The sequence below is a fragment of the Acipenser ruthenus genome, chromosome 9, assembly GCF_902713425.1.
Source record: "Acipenser ruthenus chromosome 9, fAciRut3.2 maternal haplotype, whole genome shotgun sequence".
Taxonomy (NCBI): Eukaryota; Metazoa; Chordata; class Actinopteri; order Acipenseriformes; family Acipenseridae; genus Acipenser; species Acipenser ruthenus.
Window position 1 is genome coordinate 35,401,909 of NC_081197.1, and position 21,500 is coordinate 35,423,408.

Genomic DNA, 21,500 nt, shown 5'->3' on the forward strand with positions numbered 1-21,500 from the left:
TCAGCTAAATGCTACTGATAGCATTGTCATAAGATTCCATTTAGCATTGTGTTCACTAGGCAGACGAAGTAGTGGTTTATCTTCAATCAGGGGATGGTAAAATGTGTAGCTGCAGTGTGTTAGGCAGTGCATATCATTGGCTGCAATTATACCATGTTTATTTCAACAAAGTAGACCAGAGGCTGACAAAAATGTATGTGGTAAACAGAAAATCTACTGTAATTTACACACAAACACAAACACACACACACACACACACACACACACACACACACACACACACACACACACACACACACACACACAAAAAGTTCTAAAAACAGGATAGGCTTTCTGTTTATTACTTTAAGTAAAGGTAGTCAATCTTTGCTTAATATGTACTATTTAATGATTGGTCTACGATAATAAAAAAAATAAAAATAAAAAAATAAAAAAATACATCTAACAATATAATTACCAGAATTGAAATGTAACTTTATAGTTGCTAAAAAATACATATTAAAAAAGATAGTCATCTGCCCATTCAGAAATACTTGTTGTCAATTGTTTTTATTCATCTTTATTGGTTAAAACCACTCATTATTTCCAGTTCTAATGGATGGTCCATTCTGTCTAAATACTTATATGCCATTATATGTACTGTAGAACACAGAACCCTAAAAGATATGTCTATGACCACCACAATACCATACAGTCACATCACCATATGCATAACCAACTCTACGTATTCCTACAGGACTGGTTGCTGATGTTACCTGCAAATATTCGTGGTACAAAGACTTTAATGGGTTGGCAACTGTGTGCCATGAGCTGCAGAGTTCGCTATCCTTTTCATGTCTCAGAATTCAGCAAGGCACAAACCACTGTGTGGATGTATGCCTTCCATTTCAATCCATTGTTGTTGGTCCAGTTATTTTCCAGAGGAAAAAAATCATGCAGCTTGATACTCATTCGAGATGAAGTGATCGTGTTCCTTCAGCCAAAGATATTGGAAGTCCACCTCAGTCAGTTAGAACCAAATTGAAAGAGCTGCAGATCACTTTTAAATGCTGCAATTATAACCGCCTCACAGGAGACTTTCTGCAGCCACCCCTGCTTGCCATTCAAACCGACTGCAGACAAAAAGAAAATGCAAAAAAGATATGATGTTATTACAAGCCATAGAATTCCTAGATGTTTATATTACACACAGTAATGTCAATGCGTGTAACATTGATTTCTGTGTTTTTATGTACAATCTGTTGTAGTAAAACGTTGTAAACAATGACTAACACCAGTAGTGCTGGTCTTTGTGTTTTATTGGCACAGAGTGTGATTTGTACAATAATATGCACTTTTAAATAGAAGTGTTTGCAAAGAATCAAATGAAATAGCAGCTTTCCACTTTTTTATGGGAATGCAAAGTTTTGGAAAATGGAAATGCAATAGGATTAACACAGTAGGTATATTTTACTTTTGTATTACTTTTCAGAAATGGATACTATACATTTTATGTGCATATATTGTGGCCACACTTTAGTAGAAGCGTCTGTTTCTAAACCATTGTGTTATTAAAGGTGTTGACAAAAAATGTATTACAGCTGCATTTAATGACTTTGTTATGCTTTTATAACATGGTTTGCTATAGCATGGTATTGTCATTATTAATTACAATCTAACATTGTTTATAACATCCTTTTTTACTGTAGGTAATAACTCACAGGTTGCATTTATGAAATGGCTAGGAGAAAGATAACAAATGGAAAATTAGAACATGAAATCCATCCAGTGGTTTCTTATGATGATTCTTTAAATTAAAGTGCTACTGTTACTGTTTCTTTTTATATTTATCAATAAACCACAAATAATAAACTAGTGTGCTTTCTATGGTATTCTTTAACAATGTCTCAAGATTTTCAATGTTTGTTTCAATACTGTGCAATTAAATTCTATTGGTTTGTTCTCAGGATTATAAAATGTTTCTTTATATTGTCTATATAAATGGTTCACTAACTGCTGGGACTTGTATATTTCATTTAAGAAATACATAAATAATTTCACAATTATTTTTCCCTTAGAAATTACTAGAAGGAGACTTATTTCAACATCCGGTGGACATGTTGTCATTATTAGTTTTTTATGTTAAACTAATGATGGCCTGACAACATTCAGACTGAACCACTGCATATAAATCATACATACCCAAAAAGCACCCTGTGGTGTCAGGAACATAATAATTAAAATGGCTAACATTCTCCCTGGGACATAAATAGAAAGGGACAAAAACATAGACCTGTGACTACATGCAAATGTCAAAGGCTTTTAACAGCAACACATCTACCACTAGCCAAATGATGAATCAGTAACACTTGCACATGAGCTTACAAAGACTAAAAGTTAAGTTACTGAGTTTTCTTTGACACCTTTAATGGTATATTTGCAGAAATGTGCCACGCTTCAGTCTTCAGTACGTTGTTTAACATTATGAGATGTGTTAAATATTCAAATGTGTTTAAAGCTGGGGCTGACATTAATGAATAGGTGCAAAAAAAAATAGCAAAATTGCACTGACTAGTACTGGAAACACAGTATGTCACTTTTGTCTGTGACTTGAATGCACAATTCACCTCTCCTAGAACTAGTGGTGAGCAACAGTTTTGAATAATAAAGGATTCTGATGTCCATTTAGTCAGTGCTACCCAGTAATTGTCCTAGGTTATTCCAGCCCAAGTTGAATAGCTAAGTTCAAATAAACAACATTGCTGAGCTGGACTGGAAGGCACAAATGTGTCCAACCCTGCTAGAAGTGGTTTCTTACTAGCCTGTTGTAATGTTATTATTGAATTGTCCTTGCACCCTAGTGCCTTTATACACAGTACCACTGAGGGTATGTGTGCTCATGAAAGGATTCTGATTTTTAGAAAAACCTTTTATCCCACGCAGATTATGGACTGGGCAATGGTAGTGAGTTTCTCTGCACTGACCTGAAGTCACCCTGCCCTGGAGGTACCACCTTATGTGGGTGGGGGTTTTCATATCCATCCAGTCATTTAGACTGCCATTTCAGTATTCTGTTAATCTTGTTTGTATGCAGTTTTGATGTAGGCACATACCCACTAGGCACTTGTTTCTGTCACACAGAATAACACACTATTTTGTGTTTTAGAATTCTTGGAAACTAAAGTATCAAAGTCCTGCTCGCAATTTATCAATAGCTTCTCGAATAGTTCTCATCTGAGGACCGTAGACTCGTTATCACTAAGTAAAATATATATATATATATATATATATATATATATATATATATATATATATATATATATATATATAAAGAAAATGAAGTCTGCAGTAAATATTCAATTATCCATCAGTTGGTGGAGTGGATTACACACAAACATGTTTCAGTCCAAATAGACCACTACTATGCTGCCCTGGTGGTAACAACTTTCTGTTGGGTGCAAAACTACATGGGGAATGTAATGTTTTATCAGTGGAGTCAAGATGACCTGATATTTTACACTGTCAGACTAAATTAAGGTATTATAAAAAAATAAAAAATAAAAACTTGTTGTAAATGTTCTGTTAGGAACACCCTTGTAAACAATACAAGGTCAGTTCAGTTGATCTAAATGCAGTCACTGTTTAGACAATGTTTGTGCACCAAAGTTATGAAAATCAAATACCTAAAAGTGCATGTGAGTCTCTTTAGTGTATTTCAACCTCTGAATATGTAAAACGCCAGGTAGGGTTCTACTTTAATGATTTAAACAATTAAATAGAGCTCACAGTGAGTTTTCTTCTAAACCTGCTATTATTCATCCCACATAGGCACCTCAGAAGCCATCAGAACAAAATGACTTCCAATCACTTCAGACCTGCTTTGGAATCAAAACTGTCAACTTGAAGGCTTGGTATCATTTTGCCATTGCTCAGAGCCACCCTGCTTCCCAGTACAACAGAAGTAAGAAACTGTCTGTATTCTCATTATTAGTTCCAACCGAATGTGCTGGTATAATTTTAAAATGATTTTGAACCATTGTTGTTTTTTTTTTGTTTTTTTTTAAGTGAGTCTTAATGTTTAGAAGAAAATGGGACATTACAGAACGCACTGATAGCACTCAAATAATTTGAGTCAAACAGAAAATGAAAGGGATTGCACATTATAATATTCTATAGGAGCGCAGCTAAGTTAATCAAAATGCCAGTCAATATTTACTGAAAGTTTCTTGCATGTTAAACGGAGACTAATCAAATAGATATTCAGATGGAAACTGTGTAGCTCAAAAGAAATGAGTTCACCTAAGAGGAACAATCTCGAGTGGGAACAAATGCTTGTAAAAATCTGCCTGGTGGCTGGCTGAGCTCATTAAGATCCCCCTGTAGATCTAGCAAGACACTTATTTGATCAAGAAGCTTCAGAGGCATCTGATTATAGCTCCATTTGCACAGCAGGACTTCAGGCTCTTAAACTCCTGTGACAGCCTGCCTTGAATGGACGTGATTTAAGGCTTGCTCCACCGGACTTGTTCATGACAGAAGTGGAGATTATAGTCTTTTTTTATATAAGGCAAGATAAATCTGAACTCCTGTGTTTCAATGGACAAAATTTAACTTTTTCCATGCTTCAAATTCTGATGTTAAATTAAGTTGCACAATGTGTCTTCACAATCTCATACAGTATGTATGACAAGAGTACAAAACAGTCTAATAGCAGTGCAAATTCTTCACTAAATAAATAGCACATGCTTTCTTGACTGTATACCAAAATCTGTGTGTGAGTGTGTGTGTTGAAATAACATTTTAAAAGGGCATTTTTAGACTGTAGATTAAAATCCAAATCTTACACTCTCAACATATATCTTCCTAAAATACTACAGTATTTGTAAAAAAAAAATGGAATACAATATTAAGCTTCAGGGCAGTGTATTTCTAGAATTGAAATGCTCCCACAATGAATGATATTATTTAATCTTTGCCAGACATTTAAGGAGGGCAAACTGAGTTTAATAATATTGATACTAAGAGACTACAGCAACAGCCATACTGCTTCTAAGAATTATTGGTTACTAAAACCTTCCCCTGCTAAAGAGGTGACTGCTGGAGATGGCCAATGACAAACATCAAAAATTCAGAAAAGATAAAAGGAGTTATTCTGGATGACTATAGACCTGCAGAACACCTGGCATACTGTTAGCAGTAGATTTGTTTTATTCTTGGACCCTCACCAGCCCTGCTTGCATTGTGTTTCAAATTGCTTGTAGTGTTATAGACAGCTATCACAATAAATAGTTGTACATACTCAGTAAAGTCAAGTCATATCTAATTTTGTTCATGTCTGCAGGCAATTGAGCGAAAGAAAGACAAAAGGAAGATCAGTTTTCAAACTAACTGTTCAATCATTGTACAGCTGGAAGCAATATCTGATTATCTCTTTATTGGTGCTATTTAAAGCACCTCATTCATTGTATTAAGACACACATACAGCTTTACTGAATGTTTCCCAGCTGACAAACTTGCACATTAAAGCAGGGTTTGTGGTAAAAGCTATTACCTTTGAAATTCCAGAGATAAATTGCATTTACTTCACTGCTCAATTGTGTTTCCAAAAAAAGAGACCCCTTTATGTTTGGCATATCTACTCACACAGCAATTTCCTATCATGGTTTATAAGACCTAACACTGAAACTTCCTTAAAGTTTGGACATTTTTTGCTATTAGTTGCCTTTACTAAAGCTAACAGTATTGAGTTTAATTGATCATGTTTGTAATTATTTGTGACTTACTCAGATTTACCTTTGATGCTTGGTTAGCTCAATAGATCAATATAGTGGATGTTGAAATTAATTCTGGTGGTCTCTCAGCCCATTCCCTTGTGGAAAGGTTGTACACATTACAAAGACAACATAATAATTGGTATTAATTAGCTCCTGCAGTCTTTTGGAAAGTCCTGGGATTGAATCAGCATGCAGCCTGAGCTACCCTCTCACCTCCTTAGAGGGTGGTCCCTCCAGTTGAAGCTTGTTGGTGGGGCATGTGTGGGAAAGGAAACTATGTTTTGAACAGGGAGCCATGTTAAATTCCCTTGCTCCCCTTTCACATGAGCCCCCTCTCATAGCACAGTGCTCTTACACACTGTGCTGGGTTATTAGAAGACAAATGCATGTATTAGGAGGGAAAAGAAAGACTGTAAACTTCTAAACTAGAATTACAAGTAAAAGTGTATCAATTATAAAATACATGCAACACTGAATAAAGGTAAAACACTAGCACTGAGATTATTTTTTTAAAACTTTAGAATATTATATGTGATTAAATATTACTGTAACTTGATCAATTAACACTACTCTGAGTGGACACATTTTTGGTTCAATGGTTGAGGAGCCCACAAGTTGTTAGTAAACAAAGACACTGACCTGTACTATAACAGGTAAGGCTTAAATGTCACCTCTTTTAAGACCCAATGGGCATTACCTGCTATATAACATAATAAAAGATAGGGTCAATCATATGACAGGTAATGCATACTGTGGAGGACATTACTGGCAAAAGAGTTTTTCAACAAAGGCACATTTTTCTATCACTCACTAGAATTTGCCTTTATTTTCACTTCTGAGTTTATCTTGCCACCAGCACACTATGCATTTATTTAGTGTGCTAAGACATTTTTCTGTATGATAATGAGCTCTTTAATGGGAAGGTGAGTTTTATAAGTTAAAAGATGGATTAAGAGACATTTTAATTCATGTTCTTATATCAATCCGGAAATCATAAAGAACAACAATCGGCAGCAATAGATTGTTGGACAGCATTTTAATTGTGTTACATATAATTAACTGTGGGATGTTTTGCTGAGTTATTTGGATAAAAACAGACCCAAAGGCACAGTAGTATTCTGACTGACATGATAGAAATACACAGGGAAACACTATCCACTTCTTCAGATTGGACCCCACACTCCACAGACAAATACAGTTTAGTCTGTGTCAGCACATTAGCTGTGCTTCATGCTCTGTGTTGCTGAAAGTAGAAATAGCAAGTGGTCACATTTCTTAGGTAAGATGATGACAAAAACTTAACTTGCATCATTAATGTACACCTTTGTGTAATTGGTGTGTTATACATATATTAATCTTTTAAACCCTTTTGTGGTTCAAAGGGTTACAAATATGATTTAGATCTTTGCAAACGGAAATTATTCATATATTGTATACTATAATTTAGCAATAAATACATGCCACATTGAGTGTACCGTGGTATAACAGATTTCTGAGTGGATAGAATATCCAAAGTCAAGGTTGTTATGCTTGGGTGAGAGACGGTTGTCTCCAGTACACTCCATGCATACTCTTGTTATAATATCATCCAGTGTTTTGATCTTTCCTGTATTTAAATAATAAAGTCAGTTATGTGCTCCTTCTGCTTGACTCAGACTTCAACCCGCATCCATCATTTGACCAGGCGGAAGGCTTCTGTCGCTGTGCTGTCAATGGCACTCTTTGTCTATCCAGATTAGACTGTGTCATGTTATCGCAGGATAACAGGATGTGGAATCCCAATGAAAGTGAAAATCAGACAGGTTCCACTTGCCATGTAACTGGCAATCATACCATTTTGAACGACTTGGAATATTAGAAGAACAAACTTTAAAAACATTCAGGCAAACTGCATACATCACAAAAAGCTTAGAACAGTTCAATAGAAATATGAAGAAAATAATAATACTGACAAACATTTTGACAAGAAGGCCATTAAGAGACATCAATCACACACATACACACTGCTCACATGAATGCTGATGAGATGTAGCAGGAGGTGGACACTTTGTCATGGAGTTATGTGCACTCAAGGTGCCTTTATGTAGAGATGTCTCTCACACATATATCCCAGGTATTGGGTTATCACGATTATTGAGAGGGTACTTTGATACCTCACAAAAACAACACAAACTGATGACACATTTTTGGGGCATTTTTTAGATATCCGCTTGATATTCGCATGTGTTTCAAGAATTACATGTGGAGTTATTAGGCAACAGAACAGATATGGACTTCACCAGTCTGCCTGGGGATTGGTCATCAACAGGTCCAGTCTAAGCTTCCAGCTGGCGAAGCCTTAGAACAGTATGTGGTGTCTTTCTCCAAGTGACAAATAAGGGAAATTCATTTTTTCAGACCTAACTTCAATATAAAACTTTCTGTGCTCCAGACATAGACTTCACTAGACTATTATTTCACACATATACATTTAATTCAGATCAAACAAGAACTTAACTCATTTGTGAGCTTTTCAATTGTCTCAGGAGGGAGTGACCCTTTTTGTGGGCAAATATATTCCAGGGAATCAGATACATAGCCCAATACCAACAATGTTACAGCAAGCAAAACAGTATGCTTATAGTCCTATTTATTGACACACAAAGTACAGTGTGGGAGTGTGAGAAGTGGCGATCACAAACGCAATCTTACTGTAGGCTACAGTTGGGATATATCAGTCTTTGGTGTTGTTATAATATAATACTGATTGTCTTCCACTCACCACTCTAGAAGGAGATGGGTGCAAGAGATAAGTTTGTGTGATATATGCTAATAACCAATTGTCAATATCCCTCTCTCTTGAGCACACTTCTGTATGGTGAACTACCTCTCACAAAGGATGGGGTAATTAATTGAAGTGAAGCGATTTGCGTTAAAAAATGTAACGTGCATGTGTGTTTATTTTTTATATTATTATTATTTATTTCTTAGCAGACTTACAATTCTTACAAGATATCACATTATTTTCACATACAATTACATTATTTTTACATACATTTACCCATTTATACAGTTGGGTTTTTACTGGAGCAATCTAGGTGAAGTACCTTGCTCAAGGGTACAGCAGCAGCGTCCCCCACCTGGGACTGAACTCACGACCCTCCGGTCAAGAGTCCAGAACCCTAACCACTACTCCACACTGCTGCCCTGTACTCCACACTACTTTTGTATATAGTTCTACAGAAATAGTATCAGTTTTCTGGAGAGAAGCTCTTGTACCATTTCCAGTAGCCCAACTGCGTTTGGAAACTTGCCAAGTTTAATGTTAACCATGCCATCACAGGAAAAAGTCACGATGCAGAAGGTTAATGATTCGCTATGATTCACCAGCATGATGTCTCTAACAAGACGTTAGGAATATGCACATAACGAGTTACCCCGTGAAATGAAAGCTTTTTTACCCTCTTGCAGGTTACAATTTGGCGGAATGATTTTGTTTTACAGACCATCTTTATGTTTCTCTCTCTCTCTTTCTCTCTTTACTGGGTATAGATATTAAAACTTGTCTGGGAATGGGCTGTGTTCACAAAGCTGGATCTATTTTTCTTTATTTAATATTATTGAGATGTAAAGTTTATTTTTCTTTGCAAAAGTATTCACGAATAACAAACTTTAAGTTATCAAAAATGTATAATAAAAAAAATACTTTTGTGAATTTAGCCATTTGTTTTATTTTATTGATAGTATATATAATATCTTGCCATCTATTGTTGGACTGGACAATAGGAGCAGTTTAACCCCATCGGTTGTATATGCCGGGCGTGGATCAAACAAAGTGGTTATTCTTTAAAGGGTGACCAAGTCACACTGAGTTCCAATTGTTTGTCTGCTCGACGTTAGAAAAGACGAATAATGAAATTAACCCGAAGCATGTCTTGATTTGGTTACACCTTGCTATTACTGCAAGTATATCGCTTCAGAACCTGGACAGCTCCAGGCCACCCGGAGGCATGATTGCACGTTTTACGGTTTATCCAATGAAAAGAAAAACCAAAAAAAAGTTTTATACTTTTAATATAAGCTCTATAAATCAAATGGTTATAAATTAAACACGAATCTTATGCAACAGCTTATGTATATTGTATTATTATTATTATTATTATTATTATTATTATTATTATTATTATTATTATTATTATTATTATTATTATTTAATTAAAGAACCATTGATTAATATTTTCTGTTTAATGACAGATATATTGTTGCACACTTCTCGTCGTCTAAAATCTAATTTTCATCCGATAGATGACTAACAGGAGATCAAATTAAGACTCGGCACCTGCTTATACCTTCACTAATGAATAAAAAGCCCTCCGTAGAATTGTCGTTGTAGATATGAAAGAGTATTATCTTGTTTAATAGATGTTCATAAATGCGTTGATGCGTAATTGTTTTCAAAGTTGTAATGCTGCTGGGCTCTGCTGCAGAACTCTGTGTTTCCAAGAGGACTGTGTGTTGCAGCTGGGTTCTGTGAAATCCACAAAACAATCGGGGCCACTGTTTTCCAGCTTCTCGCCTTTCTCTTTCATTTGCATAGTCTGTTCTGGCTGATTGACTAGCATAGCCAATTCCGGGGATCAGCATTGTTTCCAGATCACATGAAGATGGCAGGGATGACAGAATTCAGGTGTGAGATGAAGTGGGATGGATTAGCGATACCATAAGAAAGCAGCCATGGGAACATGAGAGGATCATATACAGACAACAACTGAAACGCATCGTTATGAAACCATTATCCTTGCCACACTCACGTCAGCAAGCACACTGTTTGTCAAACCCCCATTCCCCCCCTCACCCCACCCCGACATTTGTATCTGCCTGCATACAACGTGTGGTACTGCGCCAAGCAGATATTCAAATGACCAGTTTTCGAGTTGAAAGATTCCTGCATTAACAATTCGTTGTTTTGTGTATGCATTGTTATACTTTATTAACACGGTTTAAATAGATTGTTATTGAAAGTATTATTTAAATTGAATGGTTTTGTTTGTTTTGTTTGTCAACTATTTAAAAATTTAACTATTTATTGCGGAACTGTTTACTTTTCTTGACCATTCTCAGAATTCTACTCAAAACCCTTTAAATAGGGAAATCCAATATGAAGCGTAAACTGGACACAAGTATGGATACTAAATTACTTCTGCCTAAATGCTGAATAGAAGATATTTACTGTTTTTCGTTGTAGGAATCATTTCAAATGTTACAGTAGTTCTCTTGTGCCCCAACCTTTAAATTGTATTTAGCAGAGTTAGTGTGGCTGACGTTCAATCATTAGAACTTTATTAGCAACAAAAGACACGGGGGAGGGCAGGTGATGCTGCTGCTGGTTTATAGATATTAATTGATTGTGATGGAGATTGTTGGCGAAAAAGAAAACAGTCAATTATCCGCTGTTAGCTTTACATAAAGATCGCATTAACTTGAATTAGTTATCAAACAAAAGAACACTAGAAAGCACCTTTTTTGCCAAGAATAACGCGTGCAGGAAACACGATCCTAACTGCCCAAACAAACTTTTAGGACTGACATGCGAAAGTGTTCACATGTCTCCTATACTTTATCAATTACATTTTACAAGCAAAAAAAAAAAAAAAAAGAATACAACAGATGATTGAACGCAGTAGGATATCAGTAAACTATGAATCCACTGAAACGCGCACAAACAAGAAAACATCAAATAACAGTACTATGTTATTACTATAATTTAGCACCCCCTGTTTTCAATATGATCGAATACATTCCTTTAATTGCAAAATAATTTGATTTAATAGTATAGGAAAAGCCCCTCAGAATGGATCATAGTGTATGCACTCCCTACACCCACATTAATATTCATAGTTCTGGAATTAGAAATCGTCGGACTGGTTGCAGTGTGATTAGTGCTCCTCTGGGAGATTCTGTTTTTCCTTAGTAATTGGTAGTTAGAGACGATTCTAATTAATTGTACGGTTTTAACGTCTGGGGGCTTTGCTGAAAGGGTACGAGTTGTGGAATGGGAGGAAAAGAAAGTTAAAAATGAAATAACTCCTTCCTAGATAGGATGTTTTTTTTTCTGTGCTAACTGAATGAAAAAACAAAACATGCAGCGTTATAACACCCAAGACGTTAAATTTTGTACACACAAGACAACTGTATTAGGCAAAATCTCATTTTATAAAGAGACCTATGTAGAATATAGTATTAAAACCCCTATTCTGTATAATGTTGCACAAAAAGCTATACATATAATTATATATTCGGTAACATGTATAAGAGAACATCACATTCATAAAAAATAAGCTATATATAATTATATAAATAGCACGAAATATTTTACTACTTTTGGCTTCCAGTAGGCGTGTGCGATATCATTTTGTAATTTCTTTAAAACTACTAAATAAAATATCTAAATTGTGTTCATATAGTTTCTTTAAATGGTGTTTCAATTCTAGTTGATGCAAACTTGACCATAGCTATACACCCTCATAGTTTCTAATATAATACATTATAAAGGAAATATAACATTACCAAACAATTGAATTGCTGCTTTGTTCGAAGCACCAGTACAATCAGCATTTACAGAGATTAAATTAATTTTCATTGTTGAGATTTACAGGTGAGATAGAACTAAAGCAGACAACGTCCATTGCAGCAGTTACCATGTAAAACCCATTTTTTAAATGGACTCTTTCAATCAAGTGTATACGAGCGTGTTATTAATAGTGGACTTTTTAAAAAAAATCATAAACAAAACACATTTTGTGTTGATAAAGTTAGGGCAAAACAATATATTTGTAATAATAATAATAATAATAATAATAATAATAATAATAATAATAATAATAATAAAAACCGTGGCCAGGATGTGTATTTTTTCCCAGAGTTTTTTCTGCTTCCTGGGGAGTGTTTGGATTTGTGTGGTCCTAGCCTTGTCCCATTCTGTCACTGGTGTCAAGAGTTCCCTCGGCTTCGTTGCACCTGCGTCGCTTTTGGTCCCTTCAGGAATTCGCTGAAGCTTGTAATCAGCTTTGTGAAGCCATTGAGTGCACGGCTCAGTGAAACTTCCCAACCTCACAGAAAGCTGGCCCGGTGAATGGGAGTCAGCATGGGGCTGCTCTCCAAACCTAGGCCCTGCCAAATTCCAGCAGAGGCACTAACAATCACTCTCCCACAGACTTCGCTGCCTCAGACACACTGAGCAGAAAAAAGAAAAAAAAAAGTTGAAGAAAACTCTTTAACAAATGCTGAAGTCAAGCTTCTGTTCGCTATATTTAATAAATCACACATTAACGTGGTCAGACCACGCACATGCTTTGATTTATTGACCTTAGTTTTATACTGTAAAATGCGTTTGAATGTAGCCTATTCTTCTGTTGACTAGTTTATATATATATATATATATATATATATATATATATATATATATATATATATATATATATATATATATATATATATATATTATGGTCTGGATTCTGAAGAAAAGTAGCGAAGTGATTTATTTAGACTGTTACATATAATGGTAAAATACTTGAAACTTATATATACACAGATAATTCAGTAATATAACAATAAACAGTATTTTTCAGGGTGTCCTAGTGTATCTACAGTATAAAAATATCCTACCCGATTTTACCTCATTACAAGGCTAGATACAACACACGTCTGAATTCATAAGACACTGAACAAGTTTTTAAAATAAAAGTTTTGTTCGATGCGTTTCTGGTGAATTTATAATAACGTCTTGGTGCTTAAATTACTATAAGACTATACAGCAGATATTATGGCACTGAAATTTTACTCTTGGAAGGGCGTTGGATTAAGAGGCTGCAAGACTGTTAAACATGTCAACGTGTAATTGTATGATAAGGCTCTCACGAGGAATGTATTGGCCCACTTGTTATTTCTATTCCTTTCTAATCTCGTTCAGCACATTCGTTCTGTGCAATCTGTCTCCATAATCTTCTGTGACAGAATGGCAACCAATAGCAGTGTGCATTTTTGGAGAGCAGAGAAAATATGCAGAGGCGTGATAAACTGATGCTAATTATCCACATTTAGGACACTGAGTGGAAGAGATCGGGGTTTACAAATAGCAAATAAGAGCCAATGATGATAGCTTCCTAGTGCGAAATACATGGGTGTGTACAAGACAAGCGAATCACATGCAGCTGAGATTTATTTGTCAAAGGGTTCACCTCCCACTTTTTTACTTTTATAGAGCAATAAATTATTTAGGTGAAGTTTACCAGAACATTTCTCTTTTATTTGGCAATGTGCCATGACTTGCTCTCGCTTTGTGTTTCTCAATGCAAATCTTTGTAGCTTTACATCTGCTGATAAGATACAAATAGCTAACGGATAGGCAATCCCCTTACATTGCATCCGGAAAAGCTTTGAAGAAATCATCAGGTGGAAAAGATTATTTATAGTTTTGGCAATCTACATTTGGAAGCATCACATTTTAGGGTATCTGTCTAAATTATACTGGTTTGCCTGTCAAAACGGCTGTGCCTTTTGAGGCAGATATTTGAAAGACAGAACTATAGTTTCAAGTATCACAAACAATAAAACATGGACAAATATGTAACTTTCATTTAATGCCCACGAACAACAATAAATAAATAATAATTATTGTTGGTTTTGTTTTTGTTTTGTTTGTTTAAAAGCGGTTCTATACTATGTTCCAAGACCGGACACTTTCACACGATCCTATCCTTATAGGAGACCGGGGACAGTTGTAACATTTTTTACCTTTCTCTCCATTACTCACAGATGAGTTGAGCTAGTTTGACCAGACTTTGATACAAACAACTTAAGAGCTGAGATACATATGGCATGAGGGCTTGAAATGTAAGGTGTCCGATGTTACAATTGACCCCATGGCCAGGGTCAGTTGTAACTGGGGGTTGGGTCAGATGTAACATTCTGTGAAGAATAATTAAATAAATTATAACACCTTTCATTTAACTCAAGAATCGAATGCTTTATTGAATAAGATCAATTTTCATATGAAGCAATTATGTTTGTTTTTAATTAAATAAAAAACCTAATATCTTTATTGAAAAATAAAAATGTTCACAAAAGGCAATTTTTTGTTGTCCTACATTTAAAGCTTTTTAACATCTCTAAAATTATAGGCCTTATCAAGCAAGAATATGTCACTCTGAGTCACAATTGTGATATATGAACATCTTGTTTCATTCAATGCAAGATTCATGTGCCCAAATACAGTTCAGCTAATAGTGTATGGGGTCAATTGTAACACGTGTTACAATTCACCCCAACCCAGAGAGCCATTACTAAACCTCATGTTCCAGCAAGAAACAACAAAACTAAGAGCAAACAACTGTGTCAGTTATAAGTACAGAGATCAGGGATGAGAATGCTAAAACCCTGGATCCATAAACTGGATAACACAGGGATATATCACAAAAAGAAAATTGTGTGTGGGGGGGGGGGGGGGGGGGGGGGGGGTAAATTACTCTACTAGGTCAAAAATCAATTTCTGTAGATAAACTCTCAGGGCTTTGGCACAGACAGCTTCTCTTCCACAGACAGACAGAGACCCGAATTGAGCATGTGCCGAGTGAGTGGTGGCACTAGCTTGCTTCTGATTGGAGAAATTCAAGGTGTTACAACCATAACGTGTTACAACTGTCCCCGGTCTCCCCTATATATTTCTGTGTGGTTTTGCATTTCTTGAGCAGAGCCCAAAGGTATTTATATACACATCATTAGGAAAATGTTGGTATTAATGTTATGATATGACGGAATCGAATCTTTTCCATTAAGTTTTAATTTCTAGTCCTCTGCGTTCCACTTGTGTTTTGACTTGTTGACATTGCTTCTGTTTGGTCCGGTGTGCGGGAAAAATAGAACATAGTTCTATTTATGTGCAGACGCTCGCGCCACCAAAACTGGACGCTTGCGTTGCTCTCGGGTGGTGTAGAACCGCCATAACAGAAATGTATCAGTTGTGTTACTTTGTTGAGCATTTAATGCCATTTATCCTGTTATATATATATATATATATATATATATATATATATATATATATATATATATATATATATATATATATATATATATATATATATATACACACACACTAATTACAGGTTTTCGAGCAGAAACGCAGTTTCTTCACGTTTATCGTTAGTTACAATGTATATATCTAGACTATATTTTGGTGTAAATACATATGCTTTAAATTTTGCCAGCCTCAAGTAAAAGCGCAGCCCCACTTGTTGCTGGAGTGCTCCGGGGGTGACGTCGCTGCTCCGGTAGGTAATTGTAAGAGAGTTACCCCGCCGCTGACCCCGAGGTTAGTCCCTTTTTTCTATAATCCTATTCCTCTTTAGCACAAAACACACTCTGCGCCACTCACCTCATTTCGCATAATCCCTGCTGACACAACAGAAAATCAAACGAAAAATATTCCTGACTGAATGGGGATTTACTTACCAAATAAATCAAATGCATAATAATACTTTAAAAACTAAACTAAAACGTCTATTTGCTCTCTTATAACGATAGAGTAAGATGGATATATAGTGTTATAGTCTGTTATTTTTAAATTGCATCTTTAATTTTGTGAAATACCAGATTTGTAATTGTTGGTCTATAATCTGTACTCCAAATGCAGATTTGGTGTGTATGTGCTTTAGGTAAAGTGCATGTGTGCGTGTAGTCTAATCCTAAATTCCTCTATTTGTACATCTCGAACATTTACCCACTTTTCTCTACTTTACAATGTACTTGTATAGATGTAAATATTACTGAAAAATGTTTTTATTTTTTTAAGTCAATCACAACATGCGAATCTCCGTGGGCCTACTGTGGAAGTAAAGTGGTTTAAAGTGTGTTCATGTGGGCCTCTCTTGTGATGGAGCTCGGAGGAGGGTTGCATAGATAGCTAGAGTCTATCGACCAATGAATAATCAGATTTTCTTTGGATCTAAAGGAGTGGTTATTCAATTGTAAATTCTTTGTTTGGAGATCAAGGTTTCGAGACGTGAACTTTGAACTCTCCTTCCAAAACAAGCTAATGGCCTAGACCCAGGTTTTTATTTTTAATTGCTTATTACCAAATAAATATACTTTGACCACTTACTTGTAAGGATTACGCTTTCAAATGAATACACTTTTACTTTTTAAAAGCTGTGGCTGGCCGCATGAATAAAATGAGTTGGTTAGTTGCGTCATTTCTTCACTTTAATTGCAAGGCAAACCTGATTCCTTCCCGCGGGACTTGTTGAGATTCTTAAAGCAACTTTCATACACTTTAGACTTGGTGGGCTATCATGTGAAATATGAAGATATTATTGACCAAACCCAATGTGTTTTAAGAATACTTTCACCAACATCTATTTACCAAAATACTTATCTTCTCGTCGTTCTCACCACCAATACATTTCCTTTGAAATCAACTGAAACACAGAATCATACCGCCAACAAACCACAACGCGACACACTTCAAATTTAAATGAGAGCAACTCTGGACATGGAATACTAAAGCCTTTTTAAATAAACTGTTTTGTTTGTTTTGTTTTTTAATCAGATAACCATTGTTAAATTGTATCCTAAATTATAGTCCATTGTTCAATTTAAGGATTTGTAATGTGTGTCTCTTCTAGAAGTCTTATTCATACCGTTTATTAGCAGTTTTAAAATGCTAAAGTATTTTCTCTCGGTGTAATTCGTCATGCTGTAAATAACCAAGGAAGCCTGCAAATTACTTGCAGGAATCAAGCGCTCCTGGGATTTATTAAACAACTTAACCAAAGAAAAAGAAAAAGAGAGAGAAAGCGAGAAAGAGAGAGATGCATTAAAAAAATAACCTATGTCATCGAAATGAATACATTTATATTTAGGAATATTCACCTTAAAAAAACATACTAAATTAAACACAAATACAATGCCGGTGACAGTTTTTAGTACATATAAATCCAAATAACTTGGTCCACAAAAGCGTTACAAACATAATGTATACATCTCATTGAAAACTACATGTGAGTAAATAAAAAATAGCAACATATAGTTTTCAGTTAGCATTACTTTCCAAAAAATGTCAACTGTGCCATCAACATTAACAATTCTTCAAATTGTTGTTGTAAACGGTGCTATCGGCCTTGAGGACTGTGCTGTTTAATATCCTTTCCGTCCAGTCTTGAAAAACACTAAGAATTGTTATTTTAATCACAACATATTTGATCTCAAGGATAAACGTAATAAGATGTTGTCGAAATTCCTTACTTCAAAAAAATAGACGAAAACGTTAACTCAACAGGTGTTCGTATCTTGTATCCCCTTCCCTCTGTGCACTACCATGACACGGGCGTCTTTTTCTTTAGATACTAAAATAAAACATTCAGAAATACCATATATTATTATTAAAAACCAACATACATTCCAGATTTTTACATTTTTTATTATAAATTACTGTTACCTATTATGTCAGAATATTTTATTATTTATAACCTTGTCGTGTAACAAGTATAATGGTATTTGAATGAACAAATCAACACATGTTTAGTTAATCCACATTTAATCTAAAACTGTTTGCAATATCAAGCAATGAAAACATTTTATTTAATATTATTGTATACAATTAACGTTTACAACAAGCGTTGAATTTAACTACCTTTAAAGAGAATCGTGTCTGTTCTACTTAAAAATATCAGAATGAATCACAATTAATCTGTCAGTCTTCATTTTAGATAGGCCTATCTTTGTTCAGAAACACATTTTATACGTGAAGTTTAATGATAGAAAGGGAGATCTTACGAAAATTCACCGTATCACGCATGCGATCAATTTACATTGTTTTGGTCATTTAAGGCGCATTTTAAAAAAAATGTAACATAGTTTAAACCACCAACACTGTATATTGTGAGAACTCGTTTATTATTATTATTATTATTATTATTATTATTATTATTATTATTATTATTATTATTATTATTATTATTATTACCAGTCTGTATATATTTGCTGCACATTTAAATAAGTTATTATTAATTGTCTTAAAGCCTTTACATTAAGTGTTCACAATTTTTTTCTGTTCCTAAACATATTTATTTCTGCTTTTTTCGATGTGTTATTTACTTCAGGTGAGGGAATTAAATATTATTCACACAAACACAAAGCAAATATATTTACTTTCTGTTTGAATAATATTATATACCAATGTTGTTTAGATAATGTCTCTAAACAACATTGTCATATAATTACCCTTGTCGTGGTTTCTTTATTCAGTATTTCAACAATTGCGATAATAGGTTACATGTTTTGGGTCACTACATTTTTAAGATGATGCTTGTTTTTGACTTGCAACCGTAAAGCTCGGGTTTCTCTTCGTTGACGTGAGGGTTTAGGTTTAATTACGCGTTTAGATATATATTCAATTCTTTAAATAAAACAATTAAAAAACAAACAAAAAATCGGTTATGCTCCTGAAATGTGCCTGTTGGTACAAACCGCCTTTCTTCTGTGTTGTGATTTTAATATTCTTATAAAGCAATTATACCTTAAATGGAAAAGCCAGGATTTATTTTGTTTTGGTTTCACAGTTTTAAAGACTACAAAAATAATTGTCACTTCTCTTTAAGGTTTTCTGTGATTATTCTTCAAAAGAACAAACATAAAACACAAACAAATGGTTTATCAGATCCAGGGTTACATTTCTGTAGAATTTATTTAACTCAAAATTCAACGCAATGTCAATATTTCTTTTTCTGAGAAAATGCATTTAGTAAACTATTTATACAGGTCGAGTCTCTTGTCAACTTCTATAATATTAAAATTATTTCAATTATTTCACAATTTACAGGAAATATTACAACAACAAAAAAGAAATAATTCATATACAGAAACTCACATCTTTATAAACGTCTGAATAATGTCAAATGAAAAAAAAACTTAAAAAAAAAACTTTTAAAACACTTTTCATGTTTCTTTTAATTTTACATAGTTTTTTTTTCCATTTTGCACAGGGTTTCATTTTAGAGGTAACATGTTACCAGCTAACTGTGTATTACAGGAATACCACATGTACAAAAAAAAGTTGGCCTTTTATGTTTACACGTATCCCTTAAGTGGATTGTGCAAAAATACTTAATGAAACAAAACCATTCTAAAAGGCATACTGTTTGAGTAGGCTACTGTTATTTTCGTTTCTAAAAGGCATTCAAAACAATCTTTACCTTCAATTTACAAGAACATCAAAAACATTCTGTTCAAAAAGGTCGTTCGGTGACAGTCTAAAAAAGGAGGTAAATATTTGGTTATGTGTTTTTGTTTATTTCAGTTTCGTTTTTTTTTTTTTTAAATATGTGTTAATGGAACTGTTCCATTTACCCCTGCAGTGGTGCTCTGATAGTGCTGAGGCAGTGCATGAAGTCTGTTTTGAACTGACGGATCGCCTGCTTCTCCCGTTGGTAAATACATGCTTATCATGTCCCTTAAGTCCCCTGGACACGGAGCTCTAGAATGAGTGCTAACAGGTGGGCTTACACTTGGCTCTGACTTCACCAGCGATCCGAGGGTTCCGATGGTCCCAGACGAGGCGACACTCGAGTTCTGATGCTGTGTGTAGGAGATGGCCCCATATCCCGACGGAGAGGCGCTCATGTAACTCTGAGAGTTCGAAATGGGGCTGTACTGGAGGGCTGTCATGTCATAGCGGTGCATCGGCTGCGGGTTGTGGGGATGGTGGTGGTGAGCGTGGTGGTGGTGGGTCCCAGTGCCCGGGTGCTGGCTGTAAGCTAACTGAGCCTCCTGCATCATGGCAGCAGCCGCAGCAGCCGCTGCCACTGGGCCCGAATATGCACCATTTCCCCAGCCGTTCATGTGCGCATAGCCGCTGCTTGCAGTGCCACCGTGACCCCCGGGACTTTCCAGCCTCTGTCCGATTCCAGCATGACCCATCCCGAGTCCGACTCCAACGGAACCGGGACCACCTGGCCCAGCACCAAGCAGACCACCGGCCAAGGAATATTTGTCCTTTTTTAGCAGCGTTTTGGTCTTCCTTCTGGGTCTATACTTGTAATCCGGATGCTCCTTCATATGCATGGCTCGTAACCTCTTAGCCTCATCAATGAAAGGTCTCTTCTCAGCTTCAGACATCACTTTCCACTCTGCACCCAGTCTCTTGCTGATTTCGGAGTTGTGCATCTTGGGGTTCTCCTGAGCCATCTTCCTTCTCTGGCCCCGGGACCACACCATAAACGCATTCATCGGCCTCTTTACCCGTTCTTGGTTGACTTTGCTCCCGTTATTTGGACCCGTTTGCCCCGAATTGGTATTAGTCTGGGGTCCGGGGGAGTGCAAGTCTGTTTCCATCATCATGCTATACATTCACCTAACTTTTTACTTTTCAAGCAACACAGAAAAACATTCAATTTCAACAGTCAGCAATCCTCTTATTTGACCACAGTCTCTTAATTGCGGAGTATAATCCTGAATTGCAGTGAAACTTCGTTTTACCTTTTATTATCAGGTTTTTTTTTTCCTTCTCCTGCTTTAAACATCCAGAGTGATGAAAAGCGTCTTTGAGCTACTTTCTCCAGCAGAGCAGAGAAGTTAACAGAGCAGCAGCCATATGATGTGGGTTGACAGGGATTAAATGAGCTCGAGGCGGCCAATCGTAGCACAGAAACGTCGTGATTTGCATGATGCACGGTCAGGTGACGTAAATAAGTGAGAAACAAACTAGTAGGCGGGGTG

At 35.6% G+C, this 21,500-nt stretch overlaps 1 protein-coding gene and 1 long non-coding RNA gene across 3 annotated transcripts in view; both read right to left on the minus strand.

Annotated features, from left to right (window-relative positions):
- The window catches only part of LOC117405279 (uncharacterized), a 96,026-nt gene that overhangs the window by 51,814 nt on the left and 22,712 nt on the right, over positions 1 to 21,500 (minus strand). The gene's annotated exons all lie outside the window — the stretch shown is intronic.
- On the minus strand, positions 335 to 21,398 carry LOC131696539 (transcription factor Sox-1a-like). Of its 2 annotated transcripts, XR_009329483.1 has the most exons (3): positions 20,289 to 21,398; positions 18,030 to 18,130; positions 335 to 1,112 (listed from the first exon to the last, which is right to left on the minus strand). XR_009329483.1 is itself a non-coding variant. In XM_059029916.1 (2 exons), exons 1-2 carry the CDS (start codon positions 21,129 to 21,131, stop codon positions 18,098 to 18,100), a joined length of 876 nt encoding a protein of 291 aa, XP_058885899.1. In that variant the 5' UTR covers positions 21,132 to 21,398; the 3' UTR covers positions 17,509 to 18,097. The 2 variants fall into 2 exon arrangements, 1 of the variants encoding a protein (XP_058885899.1); XM_059029916.1 differs by lacking the exon at positions 335 to 1,112 and having other exon boundaries at positions 17,509 to 18,130.